Source organism: Rutidosis leptorrhynchoides, chromosome 1 (genome assembly GCF_046630445.1).
Source record: "Rutidosis leptorrhynchoides isolate AG116_Rl617_1_P2 chromosome 1, CSIRO_AGI_Rlap_v1, whole genome shotgun sequence".
Lineage (NCBI taxonomy): Eukaryota > Viridiplantae > Streptophyta > Magnoliopsida > Asterales > Asteraceae > Rutidosis > Rutidosis leptorrhynchoides.
Window position 1 is genome coordinate 150148809 of NC_092333.1, and position 16456 is coordinate 150165264.

At 38.7% G+C, this 16456-nt stretch overlaps 1 protein-coding gene across 1 annotated transcript; it reads left to right on the forward strand.

The window, feature by feature from the left end:
• Nucleotides 1-7911: 7911 nt before the first annotated feature.
• Nucleotides 7912-10609, forward strand: LOC139890187 (uncharacterized). The gene is made up of 7 exons (XM_071873085.1): nucleotides 7912-7996; nucleotides 8325-8446; nucleotides 8540-8785; nucleotides 9103-9386; nucleotides 9507-9663; nucleotides 9739-9825; nucleotides 10049-10609. The coding sequence occupies exons 1-7, from the start codon at nucleotides 7912-7914 to the stop codon at nucleotides 10607-10609; spliced, it is 1542 nt and encodes a 513-aa protein (XP_071729186.1).
• The last annotated feature ends 5847 nt before the right edge of the window (nucleotides 10610-16456 follow it).

Genomic DNA, 16456 nt, shown 5'->3' on the forward strand with positions numbered 1-16456 from the left:
TGGAACCACGTTCCTATCTCACAACTCGTACAACCGTACAATGCTACCAAAGGTAGACTTTACCGACGATTGGGTACACACGACCCATCACTACACCTTGCTCCAACCTTGAGCATACAAAGGATTTCAATCTATCCTTAAACACTTCGAACGCAAAGTGTAGCACGATTACACAAACCATACCCTCGCAATTATCCAATTGCTTTAGTTTGTCAAGTTTCACTTAGTCACTCATGTACCTAAGGGTTTCTCCCGGGACCCTAAGTACAATGTAACCCCAACACAATCGGAGTCGACACCACGCTAGTAGGTATAAAAGAGGCACCTAATGTCGCGTCATAAAGACTCCATTACCAACATACGTCAAGATTTTAAACACTCGATCTCAAAGGTTCCAATCACCCGACGAACCCCATGGTTCATCACTTCAACACAGAAGCGAACACGCGCTTAACAATCGAACACCAAATCCATTTCCGTGGCTTGGTAGTAACATTTTCCAAATACTAAGGAATGCTTGGTTGCACCAAGTCTTACGCCCTTCGTCCCAAAAATCAAACATCGTCACAGGGTACTTCCATTAGGAACGTCACCCTTAACAATAACATGCACAACACAATGCATATAACAAATCCGAACCTAAACGCCACATAAATAAATATTCAAAAGACATATTTATTAAAACGAAACGTACCTCAACGTCTCCTTGCGGCATTCGCCGCCGCCAACTCGGGACAATCCGGCTTGCGATGTCCCTCTTTATGACAATAGTAGCACATTCCGTCGTCACTTCTCGGCATTGTGCATTCCCACAACTTGTGACCCCTAACGCCACAATTGAAACACCTAGGCGCACGAGAATCCACCGCGCCCTTTACCACATTACTCGTACTGGCACTCGGACCCTTAGTCCTCTTACTCGGAGCACCATAAGAAATAACCCTTCTCTCACTTGAAGGTTCGCCCTTTTTCGATCGCGTATAAGACTCGAAACCTCTAGCCACCGCAAATAACTCCGCAAACGACTTCGCGTAACCCCGGCTAATTTTGCTTTTCAAGTCATCGCTCAAAGTTCGATAGAAATCCTCCATCAACAAACGATCGTTCCCCAAATATTCCGGGCAAAAACGAGCCTTCGACATAAAAGTCGTCTTTAAAGTATTTAAGTCCATAGAACCCTGTTGCAAATTTCGCAACTCACAACGCAATTCCGATAAATCGGCTGAAGTTCGGAACTCCTCGAAGAATTCCTCCTTAAATTCATCCCATGATAATGCCATAAACGTCTCACCACCGACAAGATCAATCTTGCCATCCAACCAATCCTTCGCCCTACCTCGCAACAAACTAGTAGCGAGTCTCGTCTTTTTCTCGGGTGGGCATTCCATAGTACGAAAACACCCTTCGACATCCGAAACCCAAGTCGTACTCACCAAAGGATCCGGTTTCCCATCATACATCGGGGGTCTAGTCCTCATGAAGCTCTTAAGACAACGCTCCATTTCACCCCTATTTTGGAATTCGGAATACTTCCCATCCATTTCTTCTCGAAACGCTCTCATTTGCTCCGCAACGGCGGCCGCAACTCTAGCATTAAATTCCGTGTCGTTCATCTCGGTCTCGTTTCGCGTCGTCATTCTAAAGAATGCAAAACGATTAGTCCACGCACGTATGAAACGACACGCACAACACCACCCCATCTTGCTAAACACTCGTCGTACATCACTCGTTAGACACGATTTGCACCCGTAATAAGGTCTGCAAGTTCTTATTACACACGCACGCCGCATCGACTCGTTAGTACAACGACCGCCTCGCTCGATGATAATAACCATACACAAACACAACCAAAATTCTACGCGGTACAAACACACGCGAGAATTATTACCACAACACAAATAATATATTCATAATATCCGCATTACTAATATACACGTTATTCAACCTATAAACAAGGCACTAACTAAACCCATTCCGACCCGTAATCCTACAAGTCCCGCACAAAATTAAGCACACACAAAAGTCTAAGTCTAGGCACCTATCTCAAGTCACCTAAATTCCTTAGACCATGCTCTGATACCACTTGTAACAACCCAAACCAACCCGCGAACAAACCACGTGAAAATACAAAATAAAAAAAAAAAATTGCTGGACTGCCACCTGGCGCGGCGCACCATATAGGCCGCGCGGCGCGCCAAACCTGACTGTCCGGAAAGTCTTTAAATGCGAAAATGTTTGACTAGTTCCCGACGTATTTAGACAAAACGCTTTTAACCGTATGTTCAATATATAAAAACTAGCGCGTCCCATTAATAAAATTTAGTTTACGAAGCGGGGCCCACATTGACCCAAATTACCTCTTAAGTACCAAAATACAATTTTCGACCATACGACTTTTAATACAAAACAAAGCCGAGCATGGCGATTGGGGATACGCTACCCAATCCTAATAAATCCAAAAGCAAGCCTTCTACGCAAACTATGCAAGTCCTCTAATCCTCGCGCTTACCCGAGCCACCATCCGCATGCAATCTATAAAAAGAGTCAACAACGAGAGGGTAAGCTAATGCTTAGTGAATGATAATATACTACATACATATATATGTATAAAATGAATACGCCACACAAAACAAATACCGCATACCGAAGCATCCAAGTATAAAGCATCTACACTAAGCATACCGTACGATCTAAGCAACGAGCTAAAGATACAACACAAAAGATAGTCCACCAACGACAAAGTAAACATCGCCAAATAGCTACACCCGGAGGGTTAGCTACAACACAACAACACATTAATATAATACAATAATAATAATACACAAGGTTAACCCCTTAACCTCAATCACACGAACATTGGCCGAACTACCCGAGCCTTGTGAATTCGCACAACCCGAAATTTACTTCTCAACCATAAGATGACCGAACAACCCGAGTCATCGTGAATCCGCACTACCCGAGATTCACTACCTCAAATAAGGTGACCGAACAACCCGAGTCACCATGAATCCGCACTACCCGAGATTCATTTCTCAATACAAAAACCCACGGTCACGGGATTATAAAATCCACCACATCGGGGTCATCCACAACACAACCATATCAACCCTTCGCCATTAGGGTTATAACAACCAAATCACAACCATGTGTGATAATGTGCACACAAAATGCGCACCTCGCCAAAGATGGTCAACCAAAACGCTCAACCGTGCCAATTGGACTTATACACAAGTCCATCAAGTCCACCTATATGTGAAGTGAGCTCTATAACCGAGAATCACTTCACCCGACCCGCACCCATCCTACACATACATATGCACATAGGATATTATCACTCACCTTGAAGTCTTGAAGAATGCTTCCAAGTAATCCGCAACTCGCCAATGGAAAGTACCTATTCCATTATCACAATTACAACAATACGCTTAGAGTGGATTTACAAATCAACCCAATTCGACACTTAGTGCAAATTTGACCCAAATGCACTTCCAAGCACAAACCGTGCCCAAAACTAACCAATAATCACTAACACAAGTGAGAATGGTCCTAATACGCCAATTAAACTCGAACTCAAGTGTTAAACACGTGTCATATCCATTTTGACACTTAAACCCTAATTTGACCCATAAAGGTCAAAATCTCATCCTTTACAAGTTTTAACACCTAAACACATTTAACTCGGTTCTATACTTCAACTTAATCCATTTTAAGTTTATAAACATCATTAAATCGCCAATTGGGTCATAATTACCACCGAACCCTAATTTGACCCAAAGTCACAATTAGTCAACCATAATACCCTAAATGGGTTCCAATACTTTAATAATCACTATACCTAGTGATTAAACTCCAAACCAAAGCTTAATCAAGGCCAAAACGTCATCCAACCCAAAACCCGCCAAGTGACAAGAATAACTAGTCACCATAAACCCATTTCATCACCTAAAAGGGTTACACAACAATTTAACTCAAAACCCTAAATTGAATATCAAGTTAAACAAATGAAATTCGGAGTTTGAGCTTACCAATACCACCACAACGTAGCTAGGAACGAGGAGAACAACTTTAAAACCCGAGACTTTGAACGATTCGAGCTTCTTCCTCACCAAAACCTTCAATCTCTCTCTAAGTCTCTCTCTCTCTCTAAGAATGGATGAAGATGATGAGTGGATGTGAATGGGATCCAAAACTGATCCAAACTAGCTCATAAGCCTCACAAATCCGGCCCCATGTGATTTTACCCTTTTACCCCTCATTAAAGCAATTAAAAATAAAGAGGGTTCTGTCAGCAGCAATCGGCGCGGCGCGCCCCAACCCTGCGCGGTGCGCAACACAGCTGAACCAGATTCCTTTGCATATTAATTCCATATAAATATTAAACGAAGCCCGATCTCATATGTCTTTTATAAACAAGTATACAAAATAAATATTCGGGTCTTACACACCCCGATTGAGGGATTCTTAGTTAATTAAGGAACTTTTTGTTTAATAGTCATAAAGGATTGGATTGTTGGGATAACCGAGCATGTTCATGGAAGTTACTCAGTAACTTGGCCATGATGTTCTTTATAGTTAAACTCTTTTTAGGGCCTAACCACTTTGTATTAACCAATCATTAACGAAAGTATCAAAACACATCACGTCTCTCGAATTAGGAACACTTTGTCTTCCGTTACACATAAGAAATTTTAGACCTTGTGGAATGTTAATATGTCGCCTTTTCCGAGCACTCCTACTAATGAGCCGCTCATGCCTACATGTACCCTTGTTTGATGGACGTCGGGGGTTGAGGGCATTGTTGTCTATTTAGAATCACCAAACCTAACGTAATTACCTAGTGACATATCATTAACATGATAGGGACGTCTAGGTACAGCATAACGAATACATAGTCACAATCTCAGCCAAGTAACTGATGAATTCATAACACACACTTATCTTAACCTTATATGAATTATAAATTTTATCTCATTTAATTTTTTTTATTTATCTGCTTGCCTTAGATCTTAGAAAATCCCAAAACTAGTCCTATATCTAATTAGCTATTAGGATAATTCTACGGATACGGTTCGATTATGTTGTCTTCTTAAATGAATAACCCTAGGTCATACTTCCCTTACTCATCCATAGGAAGGAGTAGTAGATTTAGGCCCTGCATATCGTAAATTTAAAACCATACCCTCTGATTAATATCTAAAATAGATGACCGAAGACCTGATGACACCGCCACAAAATAAACCCTCCGTTTTGGTCATACCAGTCACCCCTTGGTAAGAGAACTCTGTCACATACAATGCAAGATTAACAGAGGCACACTGGTTGTAGTACGCCAACCTAAGCTATGGATTCTGGCAGAGGTCCCTTTCGTAGTGGAAGCTCTGATTAGACTAGGAGTATATTGTTGGTCTTGAACCATGCTGGTGTAGTCACTAAGCATATAAACTTAGTACGTGCATGCTAAAGCAAAACGGTTGTTGTAAGCTGTACCTAATGATACATGTACCTACTCGTATGGCGCTGGTACGTATCACGTGCAGAATGCATGTCTTGAATAACTAAACCATCTAATTAGGAGGCGCGTGTATAATCTTTTTAAGCGTGCACGAAAGTAAACTGATGTAATCTTATCCGTAATTAAGTAAAATCCTTTTCCAACTATAAATTCGTTATTTATGGTTGTTATTCGGGAAGGATCTAGAAATTAATTAAGAGATATTCTAGGGTTGGGGTTTTATTATAAATACAACCCTAACCTCCTTCACTCATCATCAACGTTTTTCTGCATTACTCGACTATTCGATTGCATACAGAAAACGATCTTACGGTAAAAGTTATGTTCTCTAAACATAAACCCTATGTAACCACCTTTAGTGGCCATTGTTGCGGCAGTTGCCATCAATGGTGGATGTAGCTTTCATCACCCTTTTGCAGATCATCATCTCTATAAGGGTTATTCACAGTAAACCGGACCGGAGATCAAAGCTATAAAAGTCCTTAAACACTCTATCATGCACTCAACATTAATCTAGCTCTTGGAGCATATTTATGTTCGATCAAATGGTGCCATCCGTGGGACCATAACTTGAATTGCGTGAAAAGTTTTATACGTTACGAACGATTAACTATAAATCTTCTAATCTTTTTGTGGTTGTTCTTATGTAACACGTAGCAATGGGAAAGTCTGGTAACAATTAGTCGTCTCGTTCTCAGGGTTCTGACGTTACGAGATCGAAGCAATGAACCAGGACAACACTCTTGTCACAAGTAAAACTCTAAGCACCGGAGCAGTAAAGCTCCCTGAAAAATCAACAACATCATCAGCCACTGTTCCTCCAGTGTCTCAGCCACTTACCTCGAGAAAAACTAGCGAGTATTGGGTACCGGGCGATAAAGATGATGAGGACGACAATTATGATTATGAGGAAGAAACCCCTATTACTACAGTGGGGTCCTTTCCCATATATACTACGCCAAAGTCAAATTTCATACTAGGTGAACAATGACACCTGCGAGCACATGTGAGTATCTAGCGGGGCAGAACATCGATGTTGGTTGTGCAACTAATGATCGTACTCCCTTGGATAATGTACGAAGAAAGCGCAGGCCTTCGCATATTCCCAGGTTATCATCTTTGCTTTCCCCAAGTACGTCCTTAGGGCGCACTACCGATTCTGCGGGGGGAAGCAAGAAAAAGAGTCAGGAATATTTACTGGCCATACTGGCCCAAGCTGCGCCTGAAAAATATGCGCAGGCATTCACAGTGCCAGACTAAGGAGAAGAAGTGTTAGATAACTTCTATGCAGGGATAATGGGACGAAAGGTAAAACCTTTCATGGAAGTTGCGCCAGCTAATGAAAATTTTGCACCTCATATTGCTAACTATGTGCCCGAATCTCCTCCTATCATTCCTTTGACTATGCAATGGTACGATGGCACAACAGACCCGGATAATTTTTTACAAAGGTATGAAGGAACGACGCGCACCCAGGCTTGGAATGATGAAACCAAGTGCCTTGAATTTCAAACCTTGCTACAGAGGGTCGCGAGGGAGTGGTTTAGAAATTTGCCACTACCGCTCGTTACTTCCTATAACGATCTTCGAGCACGTTTCTTGTTAAACTTCCACAACATGCATGCACGAAAAAGGACGCATGTCGAATGTCATGACATCAGGCAGGGGCAAGAGAGTCCTTTGGGCAGTTCATAGATCGATATACCAGGGAAGTTGCAAAGATGGCTGGACTTCCTGAAAGCCAAAAATTATCTGGTTTTATACACGGTTTGTGTAAAGATAGGCACCTTGCCTTATGGAAACATCTGTGCATGTAGGTCCTCGATACCCTAGCAGAGGCCATCAAAGAAGTGCACGAGCATATGCGTGCGAGAGAAGATACTACGTGAAATAGCAGTAAAAACTCCAATAGTAGAGGTAATAAAGATGACTATTCCTATCGTGGACAAATAGGTGGATTAAAGTGCAAGGGTGACAGTTATAGCCAGGACTCTGCGTCATCAAAATACAATAACAAGTTTCAAAAGTCAAGTAACTCTAATAAGGGGAAGGGTCACTTCCCAAGTCAGAAGTTTGTAATTATGCGTAAATTGACTAAAACACCTAAGGAGATCCTAGCAACTGAACCGATCTGTTTGACGTTTGCGGCTCCTGCCAAAATGTCAGAATACGCTAGGAGAGACTAGTGAAAATTTTGTGAATTTCATGACGATTATGGACATGAAATCGACTGCTACAAATCTTTTATCGAAAAAGTAATCGAGTGTCTAAGGAAGGGTGAGCTTAATCACCTTAAACCAGTAAAAAGGCAAGGAGCTTCATCACAGAACAACCAGTGAGAGAAAACTGTGCCAAACCAAAAGAAAGGCAGCGATAAAAGTGCTGATAAAACGATAAATATGGTGCATGCGTGGCATTCTGGTCAGAGGCTCAAGGCCGAGAAATTGGAGGAGTGGGAAGCGGAAGCTATCACCTTCCTCCAATGCAAACAATTAATCCTTCATATGCCCCCATAATCATCAAAGGTCGCATTATCGATTGTGGGTATAATGTAAGGCGACTAAACATCGATACCAGTAGTAATGTTGATGTGATGTACGAGCACTGCTTTAGGCAACTCCCTGCAGTAATCAAATCTAAAATGAGTGCGCCTACGACCATTTTATGTGGTTATTCGGTGAATCAGCATGGCCTTTAGGGTGCATCGAGCTTGAACTAGAAATGGTTGACGATGATGACTCAACCCGCACATGAGCCATTCCTGTTGAATTCTGTGTGGTACGATCTTATTCATGTTACAACGCACTCTTAGGGCGGGTGACTTTGCAGAAATTTGGTGCTGTACCCTCTACTGTTCACGGCATGATCAAGTTTCCCACTAGGCAAGGTATTGCCACTGTCCGGACGGAGTCTGAAAAAGCACTATGCGCCTCGGTTAACCTACTTAAACCATTGCCTACGATCGACGAGCAGATATAAAGTTGTTCTATTCTTGTTAATCCAAAGTATCCCGATAATCGCATTCAGGTTGGGGGCAACCTCTCAAATGAAATCAAGATTCAGCTACGCGATATACTGGTAGCTAATATGGATATTTTTTCATGGTGCATAGACGATATGACTGGGGTTCCACGTAGTATCGCTGAGCATAAGCTGAATGCAAATCCGAACCTAACTCCAGTACGCCTGAAGAAGCGCCCGATGGTGCCCGAAAGAAGCGAATGGTTAAGGTTAGAGGTGGATAACGTGGTTCATGCGAACATACTAAGGGAGGTACGGTATCAAACTTGGGTCGCAAATCCTATTTTGGTTATAAAAAAAAATAGATGGCTCATAGCGCATGTGCGTCGATTTTTAGGTTATTAATAAAGCGTGCCCTAAGGACAACTATCCCTTACATGAAATCAACTGGAAAGTTGAATCTCTTTTTGGTTTCAGGTTCAAAAGCTTTTTGGATGCGTATAAGGGGTAACACCAGATCTAGATGGCAGAAGCAGATGAAGACAAAACCACATTCCACACCAATTAGGGTATTTATTGTTATACAAAAATCCCCTTCGGGTTAAAAAAATGCTGGTGCGACATTCTAGGGGGTAGTGGATGTGACGTTCAAGGATCAAATCGGTAGAAATCATGAAGCTTATATAGATTATTTGGTCATCAAAAGCAACACAGAGGTACTGATGTTGGCCGATTTCCTGGAGACATTCAACTCTCTGCAAAAAATCAATATGAAACTCAATCCTACAAAGTGCAGCTTTGGGGAAGAAGAAGAAGGAAAGTTCTTGGGATATATAGTCACGCCAAGAGGAATCAAGGCTAATCCCAAGAAAATTGAAGCTGTGGAGCGAATGCACTCCTCAAAATCTAGGAAGTAAGTTCAAAGTTTGACATGTAAGTTGGCTGCCCTAACGAGGTTCCTATCAAAATCTGCGAAGCGGTCATTACCATTTTTCCAGACTCACAAGAATTCTTTGAAAAAGTCGGACTTCAGGTGGACTGGGGAGTCTGAAAAGGCTTTCATCGAGATGAAGACGCTCCTAAGGGAGCTACCTGCGTTGACTGCGCCTATATCGGGAGAGACGTTGATGTTGTATCTTACGACTTCAAAGGAGGCAATCAGTTCCGTTCTCGTCGCAGATAGGGGGCAGGTATGTCTTATATCGAAACTTGAAATAGGTACTGAATGTAATATTTATTGTGTATTTCCCATCTTTTTGGCACAGGTACAAATGCATGTGTATCATGTCAGCAAAGCACTTAGCGGCAGTGAGGTTAACTACCCATCCATCGAGAAACTGGTGTATGCACTAGTATACATAGCTCGGCGGCTGTGAAGGTACTTCCAGGAGCACCTAATAGTGGTGTTAACTGACCAACCAATAAGACATTCATAAGTTGCGGCACACGCATCCCAATTTCTTATTTACACAATTTTATAAGAAGCTAAACACACGCTTAAATTAATTGTGATTTATTGATAACGTGTAATAACATATGTTGTACAAGCCTGTGGTTTCGGATCAATTGGCCTAGTGGGCCATTGAATTAGGAGATCATGAAATCAACTACTCCCTGCGCACGGCGGTAAAGGGACAGATACTTGTGGATTATTTGGCCGAAACAATAGGAGAAGTAGAGGCACTCACGGAAGGTACCATAATAAGTCATGACGAGAGTCAGGGCTGGGAATTCTATATAGATGGTGCTTGTGGACCTGAAGGCGTAGGCGCCGGGTTGGTCCTCACAAGTCTTGATGGAGAGGAGGATACCTATGTACTCTTATTCACGTTTGTTGCGACTAACAATGAGTCTGAGTACGAAGCATTACTATCCGAGATACGCATAGTGCAACAACTTGGAATAAAACACTTGGACTCGTATGTGGACTTGCAGTTGGTCGCTAACCAGGTCAATGGATCATTTGGGGTGAATGAAGCCTCTATGCAGCGATACATGGAATTGGTGCACGAATTGGCAAATGAATTCGCTGTTTTTAGTTTAACGCAGGTACCTAAGGGACAAAACAAGAAAGCATGTGCGCTTAGTAAGTTGGCCGCCCTTTTTCAATTATCTGCGCAAGAAAGTGTGGGTTGAAGTGCTAACAGAAAAATCCATTAATGAGAAGTTAAATATTGCACCCATCGAGGAAGAAAACCCAAATTGGATGACACCATTAGTGAAGTTCTTAACTGAGATGAAAAAGAAGTACGAAAGATTCACATGAAGGCCCCTATATACGCGTTAATCGAAGGTGTCTTATATATGAAATCTTATTTAGGGCCAAGCCTGTTATGCATTGGACGTAATTAGGCTAAAGAGGTGCTTCGAGAAGTTCACGAGGGCTCTTGTGCCTTACACTCAGGATACAGAACTATCACTGCAAAAGTGATGCCCATAGGGTATTACTAGCCCACCATTCACGGAGATGCAGCAGAAACTGTAAGGTCATGCCAATCATGTCAACAGCATGTACCGATATGTCGAGCACCGCGGCATCCTATGATACTAATAACGACAGTGTGGCCATTCAGTAAATGGGCCATCGACATTGTCAGCCCAATCACTGCATGCTCAGGTACGCATGAAATAATACACTTGTGTAATACTTTGCAGTATACGCACTTTAACAGTATTTACATTATCACCACTACAAGAAAAACGAGCTTATAGGACCAATTTTTATTTGGTTAAAAATGCGAAGGTCCTAAAAAACTACATATTAGGACCATTATTTCAGGGTCCTAACAGGGTCATGGAAAGGGTCCTAACAGACTACTATTTAGGACCTTTTAGTAATTGTGTCCTATATGTTGATTGACGGAATTTATTTAGGGTCCTAAAAGGTATAACTAATAGGACACTTTTTCAAAGATCATATCATAACTTGTGACCTTTTTAAAAAGGGTCTTATAATGGGATTAAATAGGACCTTTATTAATGGTGTCCTATATGTTGATTGATAGAATTTATTTAGGGTCCTAAAAGGTATAACTAATAGGACACTTTTTCAAAGGTCCTATCATAACTTGTGACATTTTTAAAAAGGATCCTATAATTGTATTAAATATGACCTTTTATTAATGGTGTCCTATATGTTGATTGACGGAATTTATTTAGGTTCCAAAAAGGTATAACTAATAGGACACTTTTTAAAGGTCCTATCATAACTTGTGAACTTTTTAAAAAGAGTCCTATAATGGGATTAAATAGGACCTTTTAGTAATGGTGTCCTATATGTTGATTGACGGAATTTATTTAGGGTCCTAAAAGGTATAACTAATAGGACACTTTTTAAATGTCCTATCATAGCTTGTGACCTTTTTAAAAAGGGTCCTATAATGGGATTAAATATGACCTTTTAGTAATGATGTCCTATATGTTGATTGACAGAATTTATTTAGGGTTCTAAAAGGTATAACTAATAGGACACTTTTTAAAGGTCCTATCATAACTTGGGACCTTTTTAAAAAGGGTCCTTTAATGGGATTAAATAGGACCTTTTAGTAAAGATATCCTATATGTTGATTGACGGAATTTATTTAGGGTCCTAAAAGGTATAACTAATAGGACACTTTTTAAAAGTCCTATCATAACTTGTGACCTTTTTAAAAAGGGTCATATAATGGGATTAAATAGGACCTTTTACTAATGGTGTCATATATGTTGATTGACGGAATTTATTTAGGGTCCTAAAAGGTTTAACTAATATGACACTTTTTAAAAGTCCTATCATAACTTGTGACCTTTTTAAAAAGGGTCTTATAATGGGATTAAATAGGATCTTATAGTAATAGTGTCATATATGTTGATTGACGGAAATTATTTAGGGTCCTAAAAGGTGTAACTAATAGGACACTTTTTAAAAGGTCTTATAATAACTTGTGACCTTTTTAAAAAGGGTCTTATAATGGGACTAAATAGGACCTTTTAGTCATATTAACTCTAACATTATGAACTAGTAATAAACAATCAAGTGTTTTATAAAAAGTAAAACAATCAAAGTGGAGCAGGGACTCGAACCCACGACATCCCCTTTACATACCAATATGACAACCATTTGACCCGTTGTGTTAACCTGAAAGGTTTTTCTCTTTTTTTTCACATAAAACCGTTAAGGTATAACTAATAGGACACTTTTTTAAAGGTCATATGATAACTTGTGACCTTTTTTAAATAGGGTCCTATAATGAGAAGATCCAACGACTTAATAGAACATTTTTGTAATCTCTAGTTCAAATCTCAAGTTCAAACAACCAAAAGAAAACAACATATATTTGTTCAAAGTTAATATTACAAAGTAGTAACTAGTAATAGATTAATGGAACATGTTTGGTACCAATCAAAAACCATAACCAAAAGGACGATTACATTGTTTCAAGTTGCAAAGATGTACTAACAACTAACAAACATAACATGACATAAATTGTTTCAACCTGACAAAATTACTTATTTTTCACCAGCCATAAATGCAAAGATGCAATTAAAAACTAGCCAACCATAAATTGTTTCAAGCAGCCCAAACATAACAGTTTTATAAAACTAGTTTCTTTCATATCAAAGTTCAATTAAAGTGCTTCAATCTTGATCATTAGCTTCTTGAGGAGTACCATTGATGTGTCAAAAGTGTGTGTGCGGTAGTGCTTAATTTGCTTTTCAACTTTTAAATTTATAAAACCTTTATTTTACTTTTAACGCCCTAACGAGCAACAAAACCCGGTCAGATGTTGTATTTTAGGTTATCGTCTCAAGAGAGCGTGGATGCAGATAAGAGTCGTTTTATTATATAGCTTAGCTCTTATTAAAGAACTAAAGATAGATTTTTATGTGATTTTAAGGTTGTTGGTTTTTATCTCTTAGGAAAGAGATGATTTAATATAAACAAAATAACAAAATATAAAGCAATAAATAAAGATTTAAAATAAACAATTATAAAAGAGAAGTGATTACAAGGACGTGTGAATCATAAGAGAAATATATTAATTATTTCATAACTTAATTAACAAATAACAAGATAACAATCATAGACCAATCATTATCACTAAAAGGTTAAGCTAAATGTTGCATATCATTCATAAGGTAGGACCTAAAGCATACATTAACAAAGTGATGTTCTTAGCTAATGTCTTTATTCTTAGCATTCAAATAATCACTTGATAAATATTACCTAAACCTGATGTGGATCCAAGGCAACATTTAATTAGACTAAAAAATTATATAAGCTAATAAACTTAATCCGATCAACTCAAGTTACTAGCTGAAAGTTAATCTTAATTAGGTTCTCATGCAATTGACAATTAAACACACATAAACAAAGTTTCTTCGATTAAGCCTAACAATAATGAATTCTATTATATAAGTGTGATTCAAGTTCAACTAGTTATATAACTTCCAATGATGTATACTTAATTTGCATGAAATCCAAACACTATATTTGATGGACTAGATCTAAACAAGTGATATGAATCGAATATAAGATCATAGAATCAAGTACTAGTTAATCCTAGATTCATAATATTTAATCATTAAGCATGGCAAACAAGGTATTTAATCATGGAAGATATAAACAGTTTAAATAATCATCACAGAAACATGAACATACAGATCTGAAAAAGAACCAGAAACCATACGGACTGAAGCACGAAACCGGAGGCTTGGCTCAGCCAAGCCGGCGGCTTGGACTGAGGAAGCCGGCGGCTTCATCTGTTTTCCCTGATTTTCACAGTTTTCGTCCAAGTATCCACTACGAACGTTTAGTTCATAGTTGGAGACGAACAGAAGCAGTTAACAATAAATAAAGACATAATAAAATAGATACGGGAATTATAAAGAAAAGATACCTTGATCAAATGAAAGAAACTTGAATTCCAATGCAAGATTACAATGTTACATTGAAAGTAAAACCTAAACTAACCCTAAAACTAAAGAGTTTTATAACTAGAAAGAGATATAATGAAAAGGTACATTGAAAACTGTAGGATTCGACCAGTATTTATAGACCTCGAAAACTGTGCCAAGCCGGCGGCTTCGTGCCAAGCCGGCGGCTTCCCATGACAGTGACTTTTTCTCCACTCAAAACTTGATTGTTACGCCCAAGAAAATGCGTATTAGGTCCAAGCCGGCGGCCTCAGATGTCAAGCCGGCGGCTTCACTTCAGATTTGAGCTTGGAGGCCAAGAAAAATGTGCTGGGCAAAATGTTGACTTTTTAACCAAAGCCTGCGGCTTCCCTTGGCCAAGTCGGCGGTTTCCCCTTAGTAAGGCCGGAGGCTTCCTCCATTTTGTAGTATAATTTTTTGTTACGGTCGTTTTGAAAGGTGGCTCGTCGAAAACGGAGTCCGGATGCTCAAGATATGGCCAAAACAGTGACAGCACGCAGTTTTTCAGCATTTCTTCAACACGTACTTTTTCTTTCCTGTTTTTAGTCATGTTTTAACACATTTCTAAAACAAAACATTAAAAATACTTTTTTCCGTTTTACCCATTTTTGTGTGTTTTAGTATCAAAATGCTTTAAAATACCAAAATAACTCCTCAAAATGTATTAAAAAACATGTATAATTTAGTAGTTATCAAATCCCCACACTTAAGTTTTTGCTTGTCCTCAAGCAAATAAATATTTAAACATTTAAAACTATACTCCCTAAGGAATTTTTATCAAACATAGTTTTTTATGAGATGTTTTGACAACACTTTGGTTAATCTTGTGTTTTCAGTTGAAAATTATCTTCGAATTTTTTCAAAGATTAACACTTATATATGAATTTCACCTAGGTAATGTATTAAAAGAAATGTTAAATGGGTGGGTAGTTTATATCGGAATTTGGTTTATCGGGTTGGTCATGACACGGTTAAAATTGGTTTAAAAGCGGAAGCAAAATGCAAAGTCAAAAAGATGTCTAATCATTAGAGTTTAGTTATTATTATAAGAACCAGTCTGAACCAGACCAAGGAGTACAAATGGTCCTAATGTTCATTAATCCAGATTTATACAACAGTTGGTCATCATTGGACTCTTTTATGTTCTAACTAGAGATTTTATAAGTGTGTGGTTCTCATTGGAACTCTTTTCTCTCGCTCTCATCACTCCTTTTGGCCTTCATTGGGCTCTTTTAACTTTTCATTTATTTTGCTTTCATGCTTAGCATTAACTTTATATTTGACAATTTTTTTCTAAGTTGGCCCTCATTGGGACTCTTTTGCTGCCTCAGTGGTCCATGCTTATTATGCCATATGGTAGTGGCTATAAGTTTGCAATCGTTTCACAATATTTGGCGTTTACTTCCTATCTTAAAAAAGTAGTCCGATCTCGAAGTTGAGAGTAGTTCTATTAGCTTTAAGATTAGATTAATGAAAAGACATAAGCTTGACTAAGAATTTATACTTCCAAAAATATAAGGTTAGGAATGGAAATTTGGTTTAATTGGTTATTCGTAAAAAGGTTTAGGTTTCTAATGGTAACTATTTGTATCTAGCACACATACTGGGTTCTAACGACCTGGGTACTGGCTTAAATTAGTTTTAAAATATAAAGGCTAACAAAAAATAAAATCCTAGATATTTCTTTATCATTTACATTACCTTGATTTTTGGTGTTTTATATTTTATTCCATCTCAAAATTAAAAATTTCACCATATAAGAAGTCAAAAACTAGTTACTCTTAAGAGTATGAATTATTAATCAAAAAGCAACAAATTTTTTTATAATGTAGGACAAACAAAATCAAGCGTGACTCAAAAACCTCATTTTATTTAGTATTTCCTTAACAATTTTAAAATATCTTAGGTTTTTTAATTAAGTGAAGAATTCACTTCCCTCCCCCACACTTAAAATCATGCAATGTCCTCACTTGCATAAATTTATACTACAACGATAAAATAAAGGAAGACAAAAATGTAAATAGGGAGAAGAATGATGTTACTTGGAATTAGATTGAGGTTACTTTA